The following is a 25,408-nucleotide window of genomic DNA, read 5'->3' on the forward strand; positions in this document are numbered from 1 at the left end:
ACTTTAAACAGTTCTGCTTTACATTTATTCAATTACAGGTGGTTTAATGCCATACTGTGAAACATTCCAGACAAAGCGATTACATCTCCACTGAGAAAATCTTTTGACAGACCCACCATCTGAGAAGTTACACAATGTTCACAGACCACTTTGACAAACGTGTCCAGACTTTTTATCTTGCAGACATTTTTTTTCTTCCTAAATGTCATCTCTAAAGATAAGTCCATTATTTGAGAAACTACCCAGACTATGTTCCTCCTCACTCACTGTCCCACATCACACCCTCTGGAGTTGGTTCAAAATTGCTGTAGTGAACATCTGCTGTCTCTGAATCTTCTCTGCGTCTCTGTGGACAGTTCATTCAGATCTGGGACAGTCCCCTCCTCCCACTCGCTCCTCTGTAGTCCACCGAAGAACGCAATTAAAACTACAAACTGCTACCCACGCAAAGTCTGACATGGGACAGGGAGGGAGACGCTTGGATGTCAGAAGAAAGACATTTTAATAATAATTATCAACGGGACTTAAAGGTGCATTGTGTAACTTTTCTGGTGAAAGGTCCGTCACTTTTTTTTTTTCTTTTTCCATGGAGATGTTATCGTTTTGTCTGGAATGTTTGACAGTGTGGCATTAAACCTGTCTATCATCACGAAGACCAAACCAGACCAAGTTACAGGTCAGATTTGTGGAGAGGCGGTCAGAATATCTGTTTTTTGAGGTGTTTTCAAGCTATAAAACCACTTGTAATTGAATAAATGTAAGATAGAGCTTGTAGCATCCAGTCGAACTGAAGGTTAAATGACTTTTAATCTTTCCTTGCCGTGTCATAGAACCAACGTAAGAGCTAGACAAGAACAAAATAACAGCAATTACCATACGATTACAGCATCACTAGTTCATTACATTGCTTAACCGTTATCCATATTTAACATTAATTTGATACAAATGACAAGAAGTTCAAATATACATTAACAAGTCAAACAAACCTTGTTCCCCTGTCGACTGTAGGTATCTTTAGTTTGTTTTATATAACTTTTCTCCATTGTTTTGATTTTCACTATTAACGCGGTTGTGTTTACTTTGCGTCTTTTCTTTATAACAAGCTAACGTTTTTCCTTCACTTCCGTTCACACCGGAAGTCACCAAAATAAAAGCGCAACCTTACAATTAAATGCCATAAACTGCGTAACTTGACCTTTACAGAGCTGTTTAATGTCATGTTGTTGAACATTCCAGGCAGAGCAATGACATATCCATAGAAACAACCAGGTGATGAACCGTCCATCAGAAAAGCTACACAGTGAATATATGTTGTCATTCAACCAAGCAGCTTCGTCAGTCTTGAAAACATGAAAAACAAAACTGGTTCATATTAAACAGTTTGCAGTGGTCCAAAGTTATTCCTCACTTACCTTATTTAGTACAAACTTATTAATTATTCACCACACTAAGTTTATAAGTGCTTTTCACAACTTTCAGAGACCAGTGCGGAGTTCATCACTTCCTAATACTCTGTAAAGTCTTTAGTTCTAGGGCAAGACTAATTTTGGTAAAATAAATATAGCGGAACTGATTCTTCTGAGCTTTAAACCATGTTATCGATGATGTGTTACCTCCTCAGAAACATACCTAGAGTCATAGGTGGAGTTTGCAGTGCAACAATATGTCACGACATTGAGTCTATAATATGGCCAATACAAATATTTACGTTAAAAAAATTAATATTTTAAATATGTCAATTAAAAAAAAGGGTTGTATGAAATAAATATGAATCCTAGTCTGAACTAGGACTAAACCAGGACTGAACCAGGTCTAAACAAGGACTAATCAGTCTAAACCAGGACTAAACCAGGACTAAACCAAGACTAAACCAAGACTAAACCAGGACTAAACCAGGACTGAACCAGGACTAAACCAAGACTAAACCAGGACTGAACCAAGACTAAACCAGGACTGAACCAAGACTGAACCAGGACTCCATCCGCATAGACAATACTGTTGTATGTGTAATAGCCTTAGAACTATTCTGTGTAATGTCACAGAATAGTTCTAATAATGAACACTGCACTGCAGTGTGGACAATTAAGCAATAATTTAAATGTACAGGCCAAGGCAAGGTGTTTCCTTACTGTGCACATACACACTTTAAATCTTGACTCTAGTGCCCTGACATTAAAAGTCAAACTCTGCCTATGCCTGGAGTTGTTTTTGTTTTTTTTATTCACACATGTTTGAGTACCTCTTTAGTCTGTTTACATCTCCAAAGCTCAAAACACTCTGTTCCACCTTGTGATGTCTTAAGAGTTTTCAATTCAACAGCTACTTTTTACCTTTTGTTCAACTGAGATATAACAGATCCAAATGATCCTCGTGAAGATGAATGAAGTGTTTTCAGTCTGAGAGAAGAATTCTGTCTAAATATGCAGGGTTTGTGTGTTAAACATGTGTGAATGAGACAAAACATAACTCCATGTATGTTTGTGATCTGGAAACAACATTATATCTCAAAATAGCGTAACATGGGCCCTTTAAATACAACCTGCTATTAGTCTTAGTCACTGAACTACCCTAAGGTGTGAACAGTCTCTAAAGTCATATTTTGCATGATTGTTTAAGCCCCTAATCTTTGATTTAACTTCTATTAACATGCTCTGACGACCCCTAGTTTTTTTGTTTTCTTTGTTTTGTTTTGGACCTGAGGATGGAGCTGGGTGATGTCTTAGACCCCCATTTCTGTTCAGAAATTGATTATTTCTAATGTATTTTTGGGAGAAGCATTCAAAATATCACAATACAGCCATTAAAAATGAATGTTTGTGGTTGTGTAGCTAAGAGGGCAAAAAGTCACAGCACATCTCAAATCTGGACTAAAAGGAGATTTGTGTAACATACAAAATTCAGCAGGCTATATCTGCATTTTGCTTCTCCAAAATCCAAACTCCTAACATGATTTTTGGTCTTTGGATGTTGTAAATGTTCAAACACAAGGACATTTGTAGGATCCAGTCATAGCATATGCAGTTATGTGTTCAGTGTTCAATCCTGTACTATCACGGTGGTAAATTGGACTCAAATGCAACACAGGTACTCAGGCAAACAAAGTCTTATTTAAATAACTGAAAGTGTCCTATAACAGGAAATGTTTATAATGACAAATATATGATATTAAATGTGAATGAAAATATCTTCCAAGACTGGGAATACACTAGTAAAAAACACACTGGGAGGAAACTCAGGAACAGGGACAACAAACAGGGAAACTCAGAATTGCGGAAGTCACAAACAGATCAGATTCAGGGATTACAGGGTTTACAGATTTCGGGTTTTCAAATTTCAGGTTTTCAGGAGCTTGAATGTCTGTCTTAACAGGTTGACGATCTGGCAAAGACTGAGGGAGAAGAGGGAGTATATATAGACTGGGCCTGGGCTGATTACAGAATGAGGGGCAGCTGTAGGGAAAGGAGGGAGGTGGCAAAAGGAGGACCGGAACAGACTCAGAAATGGAACTGGACTGGGGAAAAAAGTAAACAAAAAGGCAGAACTATGACATGTACCAAGTTTGTACATGTACAGTGGTGGAAGGTAAAATTATGATACTTAAGTACAATTTTTAGATATCTGCACTGTGTAACTTTTCTGATAGAGGCCCCGCCCTCAGCTTGACTTTATGTAGCTTTTTCCTGGAATCTTCTAATTTAACTATCTCCAGACAAGCAGACCAGATCACAAGGCCAGGCCAAGTTACAGGTCAGATCTGTGGAGAAATGAACCCATTCACAGTAATAAAGGATGTTTTTGCAATAGTTTTGAGTCAATCAATCAAACTTTATTTGTTTAACACTTTCCGTACATTTGAAATGTATCACAAAATGCTTTACATGCAGCAGAAAAAATACAATGATTAAAAACAACAGCGACTCCACCTGTTATGTGCTGTGCTCCTTCGCGCATCCTTATTGTATTGTATGTTTTTTTGGTCTGGTTGGATCTGGTGTAAATAGGCCTATCAGTGGCGCTCTCTCTCTTGCTCCTGTGCTCTCGTTGTGCACCACCTTTCCCTTGCGCTCGTCGCCTTGTGCGCTCCCTTGCCTTGGCACCGTGCCTGCTGTTAGCTGCAGTTAGTCTTTTGTGTTTGACCTGGTGGGACCGGCTGTCCTGTTTTCGCCTTTGGTTTGATAAGTTTAGTTTGGGGACATCTTTTTTCCTTTAGGTTAGAGATGTCAGTACTGGCTTCTGCGGCCCTGTATGAGATTGGTCCAGCGCCGCATCATTTTGTTCTGTTTGGCCGCTCACCAGGTCCACCTGTCAGTTGTTACTTTCGTTTTTGGGCACAGGAGCGGTTTTAGCGTGGTTTTAAACTAAATAAAAATTAACTTAATAATAAAAACAACTTTTACTTTTGTACCCTTTCGCCCCCTGTGTCCGCTTTAATATGTTTGATCTACACGGGTCATATCACCACCCCCACCACATTGTTTCATCCATGTATACAGCTGTTTATTTATTTATTTATTTTTATTAAGGACATCACAAGTCGCATTAGACAAGCCAGATGCATTGCTTTGAGTGTTTTAGCACAAGTGCTAGTTTTCAACACCTGTCCATATAAAAATATAAACTACACGCATAAAAACAGAGAATACAAGACACATAAATTACATACAGATAAAATATATACAGTACATTTTCAGTGGATGCAGTTTTGATTGGAAACATACAATAACTTTAATTTCCTTTTAAATTTGTTGTAGTTGGTTTAAAATTTTAAACGAGCTGTTAAACAGTTCCACAGACTGGCCCCTTTAAAAAAAGAATGAGGACTGACCAAGAGCCGTCCTGTACCTAGGAACAACACAATTACCACTAGTAGCACCTCTTGTGTTCGCTTTGTGTGAACAGTTTATGGTCCTGGCAAATTCTGAGTGTAATGATGTATCAAGACACTTCAAAAAATAATTTAAGATTATTAAAATTGATACAATTTTCAAAGTTAAAAAGTTTATGTTTCTTTGTAATTTCACAGTGGTGCCAGTGTTTGGGCTTTTTGTCAAGGATCTTAAGGGTCAGTTTGTAAAATGAACAAAGCAGTTTCAATGTAGTTGAGGAGCCTGGGACCATGAGGTGATACAATAAGATAGATGAGAGAAGATCAATGTGTTCATGAATAGTTTAGAAGTGTGGAGCGATAGATCTTTACGTATGAAACGAAAGCAACTGAGACTAATCTTAATCTTCTTCGCCAAGTATTTTGTGTGACCGGTAAATTTTAAATTTTCATCTAGAATGAGGCCAAGGTATTTAACTTCACTGACTGCTTGAATTTTCTCATTGTGCACAGTCACTTCAAAGTCACAGTTTTTTGTTTGTGTACGCACTGAAAAACAAAGAGAAACATTTTTTTTTCACATTCAAAGTCAGGTGTGACACACTAAGCCATTTTGAGACCAGTTGTAAGGCATGACTCAGGTGTGCACCAGCCTGAGCTGGTGTTTTTGAAGATACATACAATACAGTGTCATCAGCATACATTTGAACATTAACAGTAGGACAGCATTGAGGGAGGTCATTAATATATATGGAAAAAAGCAAGGGTTTAAACAGAAACATAAAGCTCTTAAAGGTTATAGAAAAAATAAAAAATAAAAAAAAGGAGAGCTAAAATTAGATGGAAACTAAGTAAAATAATAATAATTTAATTTAAAATAATAAGAATAATTTAATTTAATTTAAAACAAGTAAAAGTTTCAATTACAAGCTGAATTGAAAAGATACATTTTGAGTTTACTTTTACAAATATGAACACTTGCAGCGGACCTCCCATCCTCAGGTCGACTTTTCCACAAACGGGGGCCGTAAAAACTTGAGTAGTAAATACAAGTTGAATAGTAAATACAACCTTTATTTGTTAATGTCATACTGTGGAACATTCCTGGCAAAACAATAACATCACCATGGAGACAAGTAAATCGCAGACTCTCAATGAGAAAAGTTTCACAATGCATTTTGAAGTACATTTTACAGTGGATACTTTTTTTATTTTTACTTCACTACATTTAAGAGCATGTATTTGTACTTTCTCCACTACATTCTAGATCTGGACTGAGAAATAAAACGGACTTTTCTTTATGGTGCCATATGTTTGAGGAAGTAACATGTATTATAACGTGACTAAAACCTTCTAAAAGTCCATTTTGTGTAATACAGGCCTTTTTAAATACAGTTCATCACACGTGTCTGTGCTAATATGTGATCCTGCTGTGGTATTCTCTGCCTTCATTGCTCTCTCAAACAATCACGCACACACGCTCGTGACTAATGCAGATCAGACAGCAGTACCGGAGGGGCCCGAGCGCCAGGGGCCTCACCAGAAGCCTGCCCTCTCCCAGCACTGGCACTGGATAATTAAAGGTCATCAGCTGCTGGGGGCCCGACCGCATTAACACTACACTGAGACAGAGCGGAGGATCATCTGTGGAAGAACGGGCCATTTGTTTTGCTTGTCAAAATATGTTAAGCCAAACCTAGAAACTTTATTATGCAGAATTTTAGACTTGTAAATAAGGCTAAAAATAGTAGCTTTTAATGTCAAGCTGTAGCTTTGATTTTAGATTGATTTTACTGACCGAAATTTGAGCTCTAAACTGTCACAATAACACATTTTGAAGTTCGATTATATTGCTGAAGAAATTACAGACAATTGAAACTAATTTATGACACTGACACTAAACCAAAGGCAGATTAAAACCACAGAAACTATTCTAAATCTGCAATATAGTTACAAAAACATGAACTCCAATAAATAAACAGCAGAATGAAAGACTTTAGTACTTTGTTATAACTCATTACAGATGCAAACAGTCTGAAAGAGTCCCCGTAAGTGACCCTCTGGTGCGTGGGCGATGTGTAGCTCACTACACCACTGTTGTCTCAGATTGTTTTAATATTTAGTAGTGCTGCCAATTTGGTAAAAAAAAAAAAAAAAAAATAATATATATATATATATATATATATATATATATATATATAATTGAGTATTGTGTGTTGATTTTCTTGTCACTATGTAAACGTAACATGATGGTTTTCAAAAATGTTTGCATATTTCTTAAGATTTTTGAAGTATACATCAAAACGCATTGCTTAAAAATTCAACTGACTCTAATTTTAGGTAGACATCATATTTCCTAATTAATCTGTGTGGTCGTATGTTTTACGGATAAATTATTCATATCAAACCCAATGTAATGGCCCTGTCACACCTTGATGATTTAGGTAACGTTTACACTGAAACAAATCACCTGTAGCACCATATCAGAAATGATTTACGTCCAGGCACGTTTCCACACAGCTTTGAGCATATTTGTTTACGTTTTACAGAAACGAAACTTAAAACCGCATGGCTAATTTGCATAAACCGAGTGCTGATGCGGTTCAGCTTCTGTTGGACTAAAGGACATGATTCAGTTGATTATATGTGTTCTTTCTGTGACAGAGGGGTGTTTTGCTGATGGTGAGACAGTTCTGTGTTTCTATCGCATTGGAGATGGTTCATGTTAAACTTAAACTAAACAGAGATTATAAGTCTGCAGGTCATACTCATAGACCATATAGATGAATGGATATATATTCTAGCCTCTTAGCGTTTTGGTGGTGAATTACTTCGCGGCGCATAGACTTACGTCAGCATATCATCGTTTTCAGGCGTCCACACAGTGCCAGATCAGATCCGTACTCAGATGAATTCGTGGGAGCTGGCGGCACCAGATCGTTCCGTCTCTGGAGCCGTTTTCCATCAGATTAGTGTGAACGAACACTGCATCCAAAACGAAAACTGACTCGAATACATACTGGTGTAGATGGGGCCTTAGTCAGCGTATGCCGATGTACCAGAATTTCCCTAAAACACTGGCATACACTGAACTATCAATGTTTTTTTTTTTCAATTTTGGTCATATACATAGCATATTCATAACGAATTGAATGTTTAGATAACTTATATATAACATATACCAACTAATGCTTAGCGTGTTGCAGGCATCCACAACTTATGCCCAACAACAGTCTAAGTTATGCATAGCGCACAGCAGTGTATCGCAGAAGCTCATGTGTCGTCGCCTATAAAAAGGCTGCTGCTCGACGATTCATAAGTGCATTCATAACTTCATAACTCCCGATCCATGGTTTCACCCAGTTCCTTCTCCGCCGTTGATCTCTTCATCTCCTGACTCTATTGTCACGCAACTGGTACAGTGGCAAATCAGTGAGATCATGCTGATGCTGGAGGACAGCTAGTATGTATTCTCATCTTAGCCTTGCCGAATCCTCCATCTCTCGGATGATATGTGTAGCTTGTGATACCACGGGGTCTGCTCACCATGAAGTCTGGAGGCGTACTGACGGTTTCCCCATTTCTATATGCCAATTTCCCTACACGCTGCCAATATTTCATTATACAGTAGCTGTAAGTTAGAAACACATTCAGTAAGTTCTGTGTTCATCTGGAACATGTCAAATACGTCTGCATATGTCAATATGTGTTGGAGGTAAGATCAATATATGTTACACATCGATTCATAGCACGTTACTCATAAGTTATGGGGACTCTGAACATTATCTCAACGTATTTAGACTTACGAGTAACTTACAATTAACGTGTGAACATGTGTGAATCGCAGAACTTACCTTCAACTTAAGGCTCACGTATGCAGGACGTATAAGCATGCACTGACATACATCGAGAAATTTTCAGAATTCTCAAAATTTTTCAACGACCTTGCCGTATGTCTGCGTATGCCAGTGTGCTTCAGAGTGCTCATAACTTATACAAAACATACCTTTAACTTCTCTGAAGTACGCCAGTGTATTTGCCACATTTTTTATAAGCTGGATAAATCTTCAAGGTGTGACAGCCCCTTAAGCATGTGAAAGTTGTTTCCTTTTAAGACTGAATTATTTTTCTTCTCTTTCTCTCCAGTGAACATGACCTGGGTGAGGATGACATCTACGACTGCGTGCCATGCGAAGACGACGGAGATGACATCTACGAGGACATCATCAAGGTGGAAGTACGACAACCCATGGTCAGTATTCAAAAGGTCCCTCACTGTTTTTGTCCAAATACACATACACACACTGGCTTTTTCCAAATGACTTTTATAGCTTCCTTCAACTTTTCAATTCTTCGTTTGTTTATGTCTTGAGGTAGTCATAACTTTCCACTACATTAACGCGAGACACGACAGGCAAATGCAGGCATTTTTTCAATGTTTTGTTTTTTGGTCAGTTTGGTCTAACAGACTTTCATGTGGAAACACCAAAACTGTCCACTGAAACATGTTTTTATATTTAATTCAATCAACTTGCCTCCTTGTATTGTGGTATTCTCATCCAAATATAGTATCACTACTTAAAATTTGTCAAAAAGATGAATTTTTGGCTATAATTTATTTATTTTTGTTTATCTGCAGACATATTTCATTTTTAGATCAGTTCAAGATGGGCTGGGGCAACGATTATGACACCAAAATTCTTTACAGTGAAGTAGAAGTAATTTTCTAAATTAGAATATAGAAAATCTTGTTGTACCTGCAGCTCTGCAAACATGCTTTAAAATTAATGAGATTTTTGTATCAGAATTCAGTCTGATGAACACTCCTGGAGTTGTTTACAATATACACTCTGAAGAGAATCTTACTTTATAAACATACATCACACATCTACCGTATTTTTCGGACTATATGTCACACTTTTTGTGTGAAATTTATTTTATAAAATCAGAGATAAGGAACCGACATTTCATGTTGAAAGTCAAGTTCTAGGAATAACAACAGAACAGAACAACAGACTGTTAACGTCACATATGAACAGTTCTTCAGATAATTATAACATAAACAACAGAACAGAACAACAACCAAACTCTCCATCTCACTCCAAATCACTAAATCCATTGACTTCTTCATCCTCTGTGTCACTTCTGAGCAACTCCACGACCTCCACATAGGTAAACAGAGCGCCGCTTCGTCTTCTGTGTAGCTGTCATCAGACTGAGCATCAGTTCCAGTTAGAATTATTCCAGCCTTTCTGAATCCTGACAGGATGGTTTCGGTGTCACTGAAGTCCAGGCTTTGTCCATCCATCCAGTGACTTCCAGGAAAGTTGCATGTTCCACCCTCCTGGTGTCACAAGTTTAATACTCACTCCAAATTTTCTTTCTGCTGCTCGATTGCCATTTTCAGTTGCATATTTTGCCACTTGCAGCTTACAATCTGAAAAATATGATTTTCTTTTTGGGGGAATTTGTGTTCAGACTTCTCAATTGTCTTGATAAGTTTGTTTAAATTTTACATTTTCAGTGGCAATCAACTGATATACATACAGGACAGCAGCTCTTTCTGCAGGAGACATGCACAGTGGAGTGAAGTGACAGTGGTACAGGAGTAATAGGAGCAGCAGGTACTGATACACAAGTCTAGAGCCTCTCGCGGCTTCAGTCTGAACATTTTAATGTGTAAGTTGCACCAGAGTAAAAGTCACAGGAAACACCCAAACCATGAAAAAAAAGTGTGACTTATAGTCCGAAAAATACAGTAATCAAAATCTGAAATGGTGAAAGTTTTTTCAATATTGTACTTTATTTTATTTTTGTCTGTACACCACATTGCACAACTGTCTCTATGCTATATTCTATACTGTATCTCTCCTTACTTGCTTGGTGTAACCCTGTCCTCCTCTCCTCCTTCACGCTGCAGATCAGATACATGCAGGTAAGTCCTCCTGTCGTTTCTCACCACTTCATTACCACCAAACCCCCTGCCCCCCCCACAAGTGTAGACAGCCAGTCGGACCCCAGCTGGCGATCGGGTTGACAGGAGAGAGCCAGGTAGTGACGTCTCAGAGCACAGATGGGGCCCGGGCAGGCGCCGTGGCGGGGAGCACCGGTCCGGGTTTAGCTTCAGACATGTGTCGCGTCGTTGCACTCATTTTTGGTTTATTGGCGGTAATTGTCAGCAGTCTGTGTGTGCGGTTTCATGGCACATTTATAAAACAGACTGTGCTTCTTAGTGTAGAAGTATGTGGTGGGTCAGAGCAGTAGTTTTCAATGGTGGGATTCAAATTTTATCTCTTAATAGTTTGTGGATTTGTTTTACCACACATAAATCTGAGAAAATTAAATTAAACTAATCACTAGCAATATTGTGTAATGATTTTATTGTTAAACTTAAAATGTTCAAAATTTCTTGCATATTCTTTAAGAAGCATACATCAAAACGCATTGCTTAACCACTCAACTGACAATAATTTTAAGCAGACATCATATTCCCTAATGAATCTGTGCGGTCATATGTTACAAGTATATTTACATAACCAAATTACATGATCAGTGGGGTCAAGTAAGTAAAGTAAGTTAAGTAAGTAAGTAAAGTAAAGTAAAGTAAGGAAAGTATTTATTTACCTAGCGCTTTTCAGAGACATAAGTCAGAAAGATGCTTTACAGTTCATTATTCATTCACTGTCAATCTGCGCCATCGGTCCCTTCGACCGCCACCATCACTCATGCACACACCACTTTCATACTAAGGAATATCGGTGAAGTGCCTTGCGTAAAGACACAACAACAGTTTTTGCGACGCCTCACTGTTGCCCCTGATTTTCCCAGTGGTCTCCCATCCAAGTACTAACCAGACCCGTCCTTGCTTAGATTCTGAGATCTGACGGGAAGCCAGTATGACCAAGGCCCTTCATTGTCGCTTGCAGATGTAACTGACTACAGGGTTGAGTGATCTGGCTCTGGGATTCAAATTTTATCCCTTGAGGCTACGTTTATACGATGACGGTCTGAACAGAAGATGCAAAAGTGGCGTCACATCTTCACTTTTTATGTTGCGTTTAGACGAGCGTTTTTATGAGAAATCTGCATGCATATGGTGACGCAAAAGTGTGGGATTCCATTGGGTATGCATGCCATCCGACATCTTTGCTTCTGTGTACTGTATGTATGTGATGTAAACATGTACGCGACGTGAGCAGATCTGACCAGAGTTTTGCGTCTTGTGCAGTGTAGACGGAAACGCTACAGCGGAGCGCATTCAACTTTTCCACTTTGGAGGGTGGTTTCAGATTTTTGCATTTTTACTTCCGATAAAATATTTTGTCCTTTTTACCTGCAAGTGTTCTCATGTAAACAGGTCCTAACAATGTGTAGATTTATTTTATCATACATGAATCTGAGGAAATTAAGTTAAATTTTTCTCAAAAATTATAATAAAACAGGTAATACCAAGAAGGATCTATTAATGTACATTTTGAAACATCCAGGAATAAAATATCATAAGTGAGTTAAAATGGAAACAGCCGGACTTACTTAGCTGTTTGAAGCCAACGTTTCGCTACCAACCAGTCAGATTCACCAGGGCTTGTGTAGGTGACTGACTCCCTCTAGACGTTTTAGCAACGTCACCAAAAAACCCCAGAGCATCCCTCGCATGGCTCTTTCTGTCCACTCTCTCTACTCACCACCATCGCGCGTGCACCACATTCGTACTAATCAATGTGGGTGAAGTGTCCTGCCGAAGGACACAACAATAGTTTTTACCACTGGCGTTCGACTATAGTATCTGATATTCCCACGCAGTCTCCCACAGGTGGAACCACATTTTTGTTTTGCAAGTCTCAAGTCTTTGACCTCAACTCCGAGTCAAGTCCCAAGTCAAATACAGGCAAGTCCAAGTCGAGTCTCGAGTCACTGGCCCGTAAGTCCAATTCAAGTCCAAGTCTGCTTTGAGCTTCAAGTCATTTCAAGTCTTTAAACCAAAGTACCAAATATAGCTTAGATTTTTGCCATTTATATCACTTTTAAGATAAAAAAAATCATATTATATTTATTTATGAGTATTTATAAAGTATGTACGAGTTGTAGAAATTAATTTAGTTATTTTTTCCTTATTAAATGTCTTCTTGATCTTGGTGTGAATCATTACAGTCAGAATAGAAAGAATTAAGATTTAAAAATTCTTCTCAAGTCTTCTCAATGACCTTCAAGCCCCAAGTCTTAGTCCATTTCATCAAATCAAGTCTCAAGTCCTAAAAATAGTGACTCAAGTCTGACTCGAGTCCAAATCACGAGTTGCTCATCCCCACCTCTGCAGTTTCCTATCCACAATTCTAATACTACATTCTGAAGCCCGCAGTTGTGCAAATCATACTAAACTTAAGAAATGTAATAATAAAAACACACAAAAAAGGACTTGAGTCACTACCAACTTTCAAGTTTGTTATTCATTTATAACAGCACAAGACCAAACAGAATATAGTTTATAATAATACATTTGATTTATACTGGGTTTTTGTAAACACTCAGAGATGCTGCTCTTTTTTTCTTTTTCTTTTAAAGGTACAGTTTGTTGCAATATTTCTACCATCTACCATCTGTGATCTGTGTCGTCAGCTGACAGCTTTCAAACACTGCGTTAAACCCACTCCCGTAAATCATAACATCAATCTGGATTTTTTGCATCCACGTAACACTGGGAATAAGACTGCTCCATATATTCTCCATATCCTTCCCTCTTGTTCCCTAGAGAACCTCTCCATGACCCCTGTCACATGACATGACATCACCCTGTCAACACCATTACCATCACTTCTATATACAGCCTCTTCAACCACTGTAACCTCTATAGAGAAAACATGGCACTGGCTATACTAAATAAATAAAAAATAAAAATAAAAAGATTGTAAAAATGACTTGAATTTTGAATATTGACATTCATATTTTGAGAACTTCTAATTTTAACATATTTTTCTCTTGATTGTTTGATTCCAGAGCAACAGATCTTGATATGTCTTGATATTTTTGGGCCAATTTTGATTATTTTATCCAAATTATGTAATAAAAAATTCTAAAAAGTCATCCACAGACCTTTAAAATGTCTGTGTAGTCATATTTTGTGCTTTTATCTCTTCAACGAAAATGTTCAAATACTAATGTTTGTGCCTATAGCCCAATGACCAATGCATGAACAAAGAAATATAGGCTTTATATATCTGTCTATCTTTAGTGTACGTGCTTATTTTTTGTGTAATATATCATTTCGTATGTCTTTTTATTTCAGAAAATGGGCATGACGGAGGAGGACAAGAGGAACTGCTGTATGGTGGAGATCCAGGAGACGGAAGCCAAATACTACAAGACCTTAGAGGACATCGAGAAGGTGAGCGGTGAGGGCTGAGGAGCTGGTGTTCAGGTGGGGACGGGCGCAGCGTGGAAATGTCATCTACTGTACATAGACTGAGGCGCAAATGTCACCCAGACGATCGATGGTTATTATGGGATGTCACCTCAGGGGGCTGGGAATCCCGGAGCTTAAAGAGGACACTTCCTCACAAAGGCTAAAGGACAAGCTTACTTAGTGCCAGTTACTGTATAGAGACTTGTTGGCTGATATAGCAGACCGATATTTAGCGTATCGACTATCAGCCATGAATCTCCAGCAGAAGTCGATATGTTGTTTGGCCCAACCAGCTGCCTAAATATGCATGAAGAATATCTGCATAAAGTTTTGATTGATCACTTTAGTCCAAAGAGGGAGCTGCAAACATGTGACTACACTGTACACAGTTTTTGGTAAAAGAAGGTAGTGGATGAGTTTGTTAGCCTGATTCATCAGCAGGTTTCACTTCGTGGAAACCGTTTGACCTTGCAGCATTAGGATTCATTCGCTCGACGGTAGGCAGGTACTTTTTTATTTAACCAATCACTGATATTTGGTTGTGATGTATGTACTGTGCCGGAACGCTCAGTGGTGTCCAAGTAACTGCCGGCACAACAACAAACTAAGCAGAGAGTGAACATGTCTGTCAACTATCATTGTCGTTTCTGTGAGATGAACTTGCGAATTAAAGGTGTAATAAAAAATGTGAAGTTTGTATTTGACAAAGGAAGTCAAAAGGAGGATAGCGTATGCAGTCTGCTATCACAACGCCTCGCTGATTGGCCGGTGCGCGATCTACAACTTCCGGGGTTCTTGCAAACCATCTAGTGTATTCCGATTCCTGATCTAATCGCTGGAGAGAAATGAAATTGAGTGGAGGCACTAGGTGGCACCAGCCTGACTATAAGGTTGTATTAGGAATCTAACAGAAATCTAAATATTGTGTTATCGTATTGTCAAAAGTCTCTCAAGTCTTCTCAAATAATATTGTGGGCCGTCACAATATATCGAATCTCAAGTGTCTCTGATTAAATCCACTGTTTTAGTGCAGCAACAGCTAAAAAAATAGAACTACATAGACCATGATCCTTTGCTCTTTTTCAGTCCAGTCTACATGCTGAAATAACTGTTATGAAACACTAAAATCATTTTGGATGATGAGAGCATACTCACAGTTTTGTATTATTATTATTTTTTGCCTCCACAAAATATCGCAATAAATATCGTACTGTGACATAGATATCGTATTGAGAGGGTTGGATATCATTACATCCCTAGTTTGTACTATATTTAAATCTGATAATTTAATATTAGCCTCACTGAGCTTCATTTGACTGGAGCTGAACACTATGGGTGACGTCACACTCCCTTAGTCCACTTCTTTATACAGTCTATCGATGGGTCCTCAAAATGTCGCCCATAACTCCATGAAGTCATATGACCAAAACCCATGAGCAGGATTATGTCATTTCATTTTTATTTGTGTGAGCAACATCAACACTGAGACTAACCTGGAAATAAACCTGGAACCAAACAAGAACTAAACCTGGACTAAACTAAAGTCCACAACAGAACTACACTGACCTCAAGCTCGGCCCCGTCCATGAGTGAAATTACATTACACTCGTACATTATTAATATTTACAATCATCACAAAACCTCGTCCAAACCTCACCAGTGTTTCCAGTAGCGCTGTAATAGAATCCTGCCCTCTCTCCTCTGCGGTAGGCCTCGTAACTCTCCCCCTCTCGCCCCTCCCTGCTGCTAGCACATCGCTGCAGTTTGGACAGACTTCACTCTCCAGGCGCTACAAATCATGCGCTCGGCTAATTTCATTAAACTAAATGTGCATCCTGTGTGCTGAGCGCTAGCCCAGCACCAGACTCGCGCCGAATAAACACCGCGCGTATGATCAGCGGACCCGTTAGGCTTAATTGAGTTGGGGTTAATAAAGCCGTCATGTATGCGTCGCTCTGGAGTTGATCTATTTGTTATCATTGTGAAGATGGAACGTGACAGGCATGGAACAACTAGCTTACAGCGCACTGAGGTGCCCTCTTCGATGTGCTGTCATTTAGCTTTGGGGTTAATTAGAAGTACAAGTGGAGCAATATATCATCTACAGGATAATGGAATCAGATTTTTGTTAAAGGCGCACTAAGTAACTTCTCTGGCAGACGTATACCAGCTGGTTCTGTCCATGGAGTTGTTATTGTGTTGCCAGGATTCTTCCACAGTACTGTATGTCATGATTTTATATGTTACAGGTCAGATCTGTTGAAAGGCAAGCAATCTCACAGTAAGAATGTGTGTTCTCAAGGTGTTTATTTCACTCGTAACTGAATAAATGCAAGACAAAGGTTAAGGTCAAAGGTCAATATCAAAGGTGAAATACACAATAATAAGTTCTGCCCAAAGTGCTTCAGTGTAATGCCATACAAACAAGCAGGTGGAGGATATCACCTGTACAACAGGCATTCTGTGGAGGGGTAACCATGTAGAACTGAGGTGTCCAAACTATTCATACTTTTTTATATAAAAGGTTTATTTGAGATGTTTCTAATTAAATTGGCTTTAATTATTGTGCATTTTGTTTGTGCTGTTTATCAAACACATGCTGCAAAATTGACTTGTTTGAGCTTTTACTTTCTGTTACTATTAGTGTTGAATATTACTATTGAATTACTACTCCAACAATAGATCATCAGTAGAATAAAACTAACATGTCTCACAACAGTCTAAACCAGACATGTCAAACTCAGGCCTGGGGGCCAAATTTGGCCCACAATGTAATTATATTTGGCCCGCGAGATCATAGCAAAGCTGTATTAGAGCTACCCACTGACTACAGATAGACTATATTTATTTAAAATGTTATTATTTTATATGATGCTTGTTCTGGATTCAATTTTTAAGCAAAACTATTATTAAACATTTATTTTAATAAGAAAAGGTTTAACATTACATATCTCGAAATATGAGAAAACACGCAACATGTTTGTTTGGCCCACGACTTAGTCCCAGTGTTTAATTTTGGCCTCTGAGTTTGATTTTGAAACCCCTGGTCTAAACCCAGCTCACGGTCCCTATTAGTGGGTGAACAGTCCAACGCTTGGTGAATTTTGCTTCACAGTGATAGGAAGAACCCACATCGAAGGATCAAAAAGCGATGTTGCTATGAACGCTTGGCCGCCACAAGCCAGTTATCCCTGTGGTAACTTTTCTGACACCTCCTGCTTAAAATCCAAAAAGTCAGAAGGGTTGTGAGCCCTGCACATTATTCCCTCATCAAAAATATACCCGGAGTTGTATTTTGCTTTATTCACGCTTGTTTGACAAATTCAAATTCAAAAAAGTTTATTATCAATTCTTCATACGAAACATATGAAGAATCAAAATTGTGTTTCTCACTCCCAAACGTATAAATAAATAATAATAAATGGAAAAGTCCAAGTGTTCCTTCTATATCCCATAAAAACTTTTTTTATTTTTTATTTTGTGATGACACAGGTGAAAGTGTAGAGGTCCATAAATCAAAATATGAGCATTTTTACCCTCAAATCGTACACATTAGGAATACATATTTCATTAAAAGTCTGAAACGGTTTGATTGATTGTGATTTTCAAGTGTAATACCTACCTCCCAGACTTGTAGAAATACTATAAAAACATGGTGTCTATTATCAGAAGATAAGACATTATTTTAAGTGCTAAACGATGAAATGCCAAAGGAAAGGTACTCAAGAGCATATTTAAAGCAAACAAACACTACATAATATTTAGTTTTTAATGTTTTCTTGTATTTTCAGCACAAAAATTAAGTAAAACAGGCACTTCTTACCCCCATGAACCAAATTAAACCTCCTAAAATTTGGTTTATGACATAACAACTTCTAGCTATTTTTCAAAGTAAGAGAAAGAACTAAGTGTTAGGTGGGCGGGGCTAATCGTTACTGAGTGGGCGGGGCTAACAGTTCAAACATACAACGCCATTAGCCAATTGACCTAAAGCAGCACAAACCACCGACTGTATCTTTTGTTGTGTTCATCGATCGCCGTGTAGCTGCACTTAAGCCCTCCCATAAAACTTTAATACGCTGCTAAAAGCTCCCACACACATCCGGTCAATTCAATGTGTTACTTGAGAAAATTCTGACTTATTGTTTTTCTCTTTTGTTTCTTCGTCTTCAGAACTACATGATCCCTCTGAAGCAGGTGTTGACGCCGCAGGAAATGGACGCCATCTTCGTGAACCTGGAGGTGAGGAAGAGTTCAGGCACGACAAAAGGTGTACATGTGAAGTGATGGGGTGTCTCTGTCCGAGTGGAAAATGTAACGTGTGGAAGGAGAAATAAAGCAAAAACAATACAGATGGAGAAGTATACAGTAGATAGCATGAGGACGGCGTTCAAAGCGCTTTACATCAAGGAAGCGCTCACCCGTTCACACACACGTTCATACACCAGTGTACACAGGATCCGAACCGCCAACCTTTGGATTAGTGGACTAACGCTGAGCAACTGTCGCCATGTGTTGATGTTGTATGTATGTTGAATATAGATGCTGTTGGGCAAGTTACTTCAAAACTGTAATGTGTTATTTATTACTTGCTACTGTAAGTAATTTGTTATATTACAATATTACTGCATTTAAAATGTAAGACATTACAGGTACTGCAGTACTTTTAAGTTATTCTCACCAAAATAACTGTGGAAGATGCTGAACTTTTACGCCCTATATGGACTGAACCAGGACTAAACCAGGACTAAACTAAAACTGAACCAGGACTGAACCAGGTCTAAACCATGGCTAAACCAGAGCTGAACCAGAACTGAACCCAGGACTGAACCGAGGACTGAACCAGGACTGAACCAGGACTGAACCGAGGACTGAACGAGGACTGAACCGAGGACTGAACCAGGACTGAACCGAGGACTGAACAGAGGACTGAACGGAGGACCGAACCAGGACCAAACCAGGACCAAACCAGGACCAAACCAGCTCTGAACGGTCCTTTCGCCTGTGGTCACCCAACGGCACCTCCAGGCCCCTTCATAACATTTGGAACTATAATGATGGCTTTTCACCACTGCTGATATCGCGGTGATTTTAGCCATTTTTTATGAAGAAATACGAAAACATGAAAAACCCACCACTTCAATCCAGGTTAAAAAAGCACTGTGACGCACGTTACTGACATTTGTAAAATATTACCTTTTTTCCCTGTAATTCCGTAACATTACTGCATTACAGCAAAAAGCAATGCATTACAGTAACTTGTTACTTTCATAACCCGTTACTCCCATAACATCATAAGTCACTGTTTGTACTGACACTGGTTCTCCAGTAAAGCCCCATTTTTAGCCAGAAAATGTATTGAAATAAAAGCATGGATGACCTTTTATGATTCAGGATGTTTTTATTACACAAAATACTGAATCTTTCCACAAACCTGATTCTTATTTGGCCTGGTCTCCATTTAAATGTTGTTCCATTAGCTAAAATATTCCACACTATGGCATAAAACCCGCCTATCTTCATGGAGAATGTTCCGAAGTATGGTCACAACTTAGTATTTTTATGGAAACATGCAAATAATGGGCCACCTCCACAAAGTTACTGTGCAGTGTTACTTTTATAATACAATAGCATTGACAATTAGAAATAACATAGATGGAATGCACAAATATCATTGAATTATTGTTTGAAAGCGCGGGTACAATGCAAAATCAGTTTATGTCACTGCATGTTGGAGTATTTTAGCCATCTTTCCAGGGGCCTTATTCAAATCTTTTTTTGCTTTTATGATAACATGGTGATCTAAATATGTTATGTGTCAGCAGTTAATACCCCACAGAAGTAAAATATCCTCCTCAGGTTATTCATGTTGGTGACTTCTTCTCTTTCCCTCTGCATTACCTTGTCTGTTACCACATCAGCCCATATCGTGCTTTTCATAACTTCACTTTGTTCATTGTACCTCTATTGTGTTCCCTCAGGATGTGATCAAAGCGCACTATGACCTCCTCAGGGCCATTGACTTCACCATGGTGGGCGGAGGCAGCGGACTGGGCAAGATCTTCCTGGACTTCAAGGAGAGGTCAGAACGATTTATTCTTCTGTTTCCTGTATAGGTCCTATATGACACAAAATGGACTCTTGTGAGCTTTAAAACATGTTACAATGTTGTTACCTAGGGTGACCAGAGTTTCACAATCAAAAACTGGGACACCCCTGGTTTGGGATGATTGATAATAATAAGTCCCTTTGTTTGTGTCCATTTTTTACACGCAAATGGCAAATTCGCTTCTGAAAACTAATCTTTCTAAAAACTCCGGCTAGAGTGGAGATTCTGGAAAACTACAGTTTTGTGAGATAAACTGCGATAAATGGAGTTTTAGGAGCTGACGTGCCAAAAGTGCGACCAGTGTTTTACCTTTTGTTATGATGATGAAGCTTTCAGAGCAGAACTCGTGTTTCTTCTGGTGCAAACACTTTTCATGTGTTTGCATTTGCACACACAGCTGAAGTATCATATTCATGACCACAGACCAATGAGGGCTCAGAGGTCAGCAATTTTGCCACTTCTTTAACAGATCTATGGAGAGGCGAGCCCACTCAGTAATGCAGGTTTTTCAAGGTGTTTTTGAGTAATACTTAAAATTGTAATGAAATAAATGCTAGAGGTTTGAATCTAATCCAGGTGCCGCCCAGAGGTTTGGTGTAGTTGACGGCGCTCGATCTCATATTTATGCAGATTGATGTAAATGAAAACTTTTTTGAAAACGGTGCTGTGTGCACAATGTTATTTTGGAAAACTGAGTTAGGGAAATATTTGTTAGCCTAAAACTGTGAAACGAGTGCATAATTAAGGAAAATTGTTCTGTATTTGGCCCATTCATGACCAACATGTGAGTCAGTATAATCACATTTTCTTTATGTTTTGGTCATTTTGAAGTATCCTTTTGTGTATTTTACTTAAATAAATGACATTTTATGCCTCTTTTTATTCTTAGAATCAATTGGTCAAAAATAGGGACACTTGGGACATTTCTTGTATAAAATTGGGACAAATCAATCATTTTGGATAAATCTGCTGGGACAGGGGACACAAGGCTCAAAACTGGGACTGTCCCATGTAAATAAGGACGTCAGGTCACACTATTGTAACCTCCTCAATCACACATGTTTGAGCAACCCTTTATTATTTAGTCTGTCTACATCTCCAAAACTCAAAATGCTCTGTTCCACCTTGTGATGTCATGTAGTAGTAGTTTTCAAGCTAACAACTACCTTTTACCTTTTATCGAGTAAAGATGGGCAATTCCAGGACTGAAATCATCCAAATGACTCTACTGAAGGTGTATGGAGTTTAAAATCACAGTGGAGTGTTTTCTGAGTGAGAGAAGAACTCTGCTTAAATATGCAGGTTTTGTGTGTTAAACATGAATGAAACAAAACACAACTCCAGATCTGTTTGTCATGAGGAAACAACATTATAAAATAGATCATAAAATTGTGTAATATTGGCTCTTTACACACCCCCAGTGCATTGTCCATATATAAGTCCACAGACATGCTTTTACCAGGGTCAGCAGACAGAACATATGGATTTTTCTGTCCAGTATTGAGCGCGGATTGACTGGTGTTCTATAGACCCTGGATTGTGTCGTCATACATCATCGAATTTTCCTTCAGTCTAATGTTAAAGCAATGGAGATTTTAGGATGTTATGCTCAACTAAATTGACTCTTGTGAGCATTTTGCAATGTCAGAATGTCATTATCTCATCAAAACATGCTTCATTCACATGTTTGAGTGGTCCTTTGTTTTCAGTCTGTCTACATCTCCAAAACTCAAAATGCTCAGTTCCATCTTGTGATGTCATGTAGTGGTAGTTTTCAAGTTAATGCCAACCTTTTACCTTTAGTTCACTAAAAGTCAGATTTAAAGCTAAAGTAAATGAACTCTTATCTAGCAAGTTATACAGTTTGCAAGAGGCAATCATAAAATTGTACACATTAAAATGTACATTTAGGATATTTTAAATGTATTTCATTGTATACATTCATTCATTATAAGTAAAAATGATCCAAAGCTTCTCAGCCTTCTCAGTTTTGCATCAAACATCACAAACTGGATCAAATCTTTGGTTCAAATGTGCTTGTTTTCTTATACCAACGCGTATATTTTATAATCTACATAAAGCAAAATATCTTCATGTGGAATCGACATTTTTTTGGTTATGTTTACACTGAAACGAATCACTGTATCACTGTATCAGTGTATCAGTGTATCACTGTATCACAGTACCACAGTACCACAGTACCACAGTACCACAGTACCACAGTACCAAAAACAATTTACGTTCAGACATGTCGTTTCTGTGTCCGCAATCCTATCCACACAGTAATGCGAAACCGCCTGAAATGCTAGTCACATGACTTGGCTGGTGTCACGTTGTCACAACGTCATGTGGGTGCTAAAAACAAGGAAGTGGAGCACCGTGTCTGAAATTGCAGCAGCCGATTTTGAGCCCAAGGAAGATGGCAAGTGTGAAAGTAGTAAGCACTTCTAGCCACGCTGTTTCCCGTTTGTCTATGGTTTGTTTAAACATTTTTTCGCAATAGTGTCACATGACCAATGTCACAAACCCAGCGAATCAGGAAGGCACAAGTCACAGTGACGTGGTCCAATAAGGACGCAACTAGATCTCCTACGTCAGCATGTCAGAGTTTTCAGGCGTCCACACAGTGCTGGATCAGATCTGTACTCAGATGAATTTGTGGGAGACGGAACGCTCTGGTGACGTTTTCCATTGGATTAGTGTGGACGAACACTGCATCCACAACGAAAACGACTCAAATACATACAAGTGTGGATGGAGCCTTAGAATTGTTAAAATTGCTAAAATATACTTTGAAGCTGCGATTTCCCACTGATTTCTTGAGTGTTTGTGAACCAAAAGTGTTCTTTGGTAAATTGTAATCATTATTGTAATACTTGAATTTGTTGAAAAGGATAATTTTAAATAGAACTAAAACATATCGGATGTGCAAAATATTAGAAGAAAGAAAATTATATGAAAATGTAAAATAACAACAACAACAAAAAACCCACATGTATTGCCTGTTTTTTTTTTTTTTTTTTTTTTTTACTGTTTTAACACTACAAGTAATGAAGTATTTATTTGTTTGAGATTCAGGAAGTGCGCATTAGCAGGCTAGTTGTTGTTTACTGTAGTTAAAAGTGCTTACAAACTCAATACATAAGATGCTTTGAATGCAAAAGGTAAGCGAGGAATAACTTTGGGCCACTGTGTATGAAACTATTTCTGTTTTTCACGTTTTGAAGCCAACTAAAAGATACAGCGCCTTTGAAAATCTTTTGTGACCATGCATATGTAGACTCTGCTCATAATTTTGACTCCTGGTGATTAGACCCCTCGCCGGGCTTATATGGGGCCGAGCGGGCTGTGATGGACGTACCCGTGATGGCAGGTTTAGCCCGTGTTTCTATAGAGGACGTGAGTCACCGCACAGCAGCAGGTCTCCGCGGTCACACACTGAAGAAAAGAACATACCTGTGACTTTGACGTCAACGGTTTAAACTTGGAACAGTGTGTGAAAACATGCTATTCCCCTGATGCAAAACAGGATGTAAGAATAGCGGAGGATGTAGATGTAATGTGTGATATCGGGTCAGCAAGTGAATGGGCCCCAGTGTAGGCAAGAAGAAGGCCCTTGTCTATGCACAAACTTATTATATACTTCATTGTGTCGAAGGTGGAGTGATTTGTTGTTGATTTGTTTGAGCAGCTCCAATCAACGCCTTGTTTGCACCACCACTGTACACGCCCACAGCTCTGAACTTACCTCGTTCTCCAATTTATTTTCTTAATTGATGATAGGTGTAGGATTTGGTGTAATCATTTTGGTAGAAATGGAAAAAATCTGTGGCCGTCTAGCAAGATGTGCACCACTCTTTGATGGGATGATGTTCATGGTGACAGTTTTAAATGTCCTGGAATTCAATTCGTAGAGCGTTTGTCCACTGATCCGAAGGTTGGTGGTTTGAATGGATGAGTGGTTCCTTGTTGTAAAGTGCTTTGAATACCTTGAAGGTGGAAAAGCGCTGTATTACAATGGGTGACCATTTACCATATTGCAATTTAAAATATCAACATTCTGACATATTGATCCACAGGCATCAGAAATTATAACTATATAGCAGACACAGGCATAATATGTCTTTTACCCTTCCAGACTTAAGGGAAATTTTAGCACATTTGTCCTTGCCTGGATGTTTTTCTTAATTTTGCTATTAAAACTCCCTAATGAAGTGTTATACCTCCTTTTTTTCACTGCAACCTCTTTCATACAAAACACAAAACAAACATGCATAAACAACTTTTTGGACATAAAAAATGCTTAATTTAGGGCCGTAGCTACAAAAGTGCAAAATATAAAGTCTGTAAGTAAACTTAAAATATCCTTATTCCCTTCAAAACAAACTTTCCTGGTGTCAGTCATGGAAACAGCTGGTGTCAGGTCCAGGACACAGAGCCACATCACTTCCTGCATTTCCATGGAGTTTATTACTTTTTTATTTGTACATTTGGACTGAAATAAATCTTTCAAATAAAACTAGTAAGGGATGCGCAATTACGCAGACCAAGATGTGTAATTTGACATTTATTTGAGAAATAACGGCACTTAGAGCGGCTTTTGCAATTGTTACAAACACAGACGCTCAGAGCATCTACTATTTTGACTCACTACACTCTTTGGCAAAGTTTAGGCCAATCAAAATGGAATGGAGCACATGAATTTGGCAGAAAACAAAGTTCCTATTGGACACTCATTTTCCCTATGTCCTCACACAGCGTATGTGTCACATAGGATATCTCAGCTTTTCAAAGGGGAAAAAGTGAGTTTCTATCTTTTATGGTTGGAAAGTTCTGCGCGGTTATATAAAACATATTCCTATACGATGCCGTCCATCTGGAAGTGTTAAACATTTTGGTAGTTAAAATATTTCCATAAATTTGGACGAATGAGTGAATGAAAAGCGATTCTTGAGTGAAGACCCAACAAACTGTATTCTGATAACAGAAAGACAACAGCAGAGATTTGAAATGGACTCTTCATATGGATTCATGTTTTAGAATTGTATATTGTAGTCTCTGCACTTACTGAAAT

The 25,408-nt window shown here is 38.5% G+C and overlaps 1 protein-coding gene across 1 annotated transcript in view; it reads left to right on the top strand.

Annotated features, from left to right (window-relative positions):
- The window catches only part of vav2 (vav 2 guanine nucleotide exchange factor), a 581,772-nt gene that overhangs the window by 445,764 nt on the left and 110,600 nt on the right, over positions 1-25,408 (top strand). Inside the window, exons 5-8 of the mRNA XM_055153246.1 lie at positions 8,972-9,077; positions 14,109-14,207; positions 18,399-18,467; positions 20,207-20,307. Of these exons, the coding sequence (XP_055009221.1) occupies positions 8,972-9,077; positions 14,109-14,207; positions 18,399-18,467; positions 20,207-20,307 (375 nt within the window). The remainder of the gene's footprint in view (positions 1-8,971; positions 9,078-14,108; positions 14,208-18,398; positions 18,468-20,206; positions 20,308-25,408) is intronic.

Source organism: Boleophthalmus pectinirostris, unplaced genomic scaffold (genome assembly GCF_026225935.1).
Source record: "Boleophthalmus pectinirostris isolate CB_2022bp ecotype Guang Dong unplaced genomic scaffold, ASM2622593v1 HiC_scaffold_18, whole genome shotgun sequence".
Lineage (NCBI taxonomy): Eukaryota > Metazoa > Chordata > Actinopteri > Gobiiformes > Gobiidae > Boleophthalmus > Boleophthalmus pectinirostris.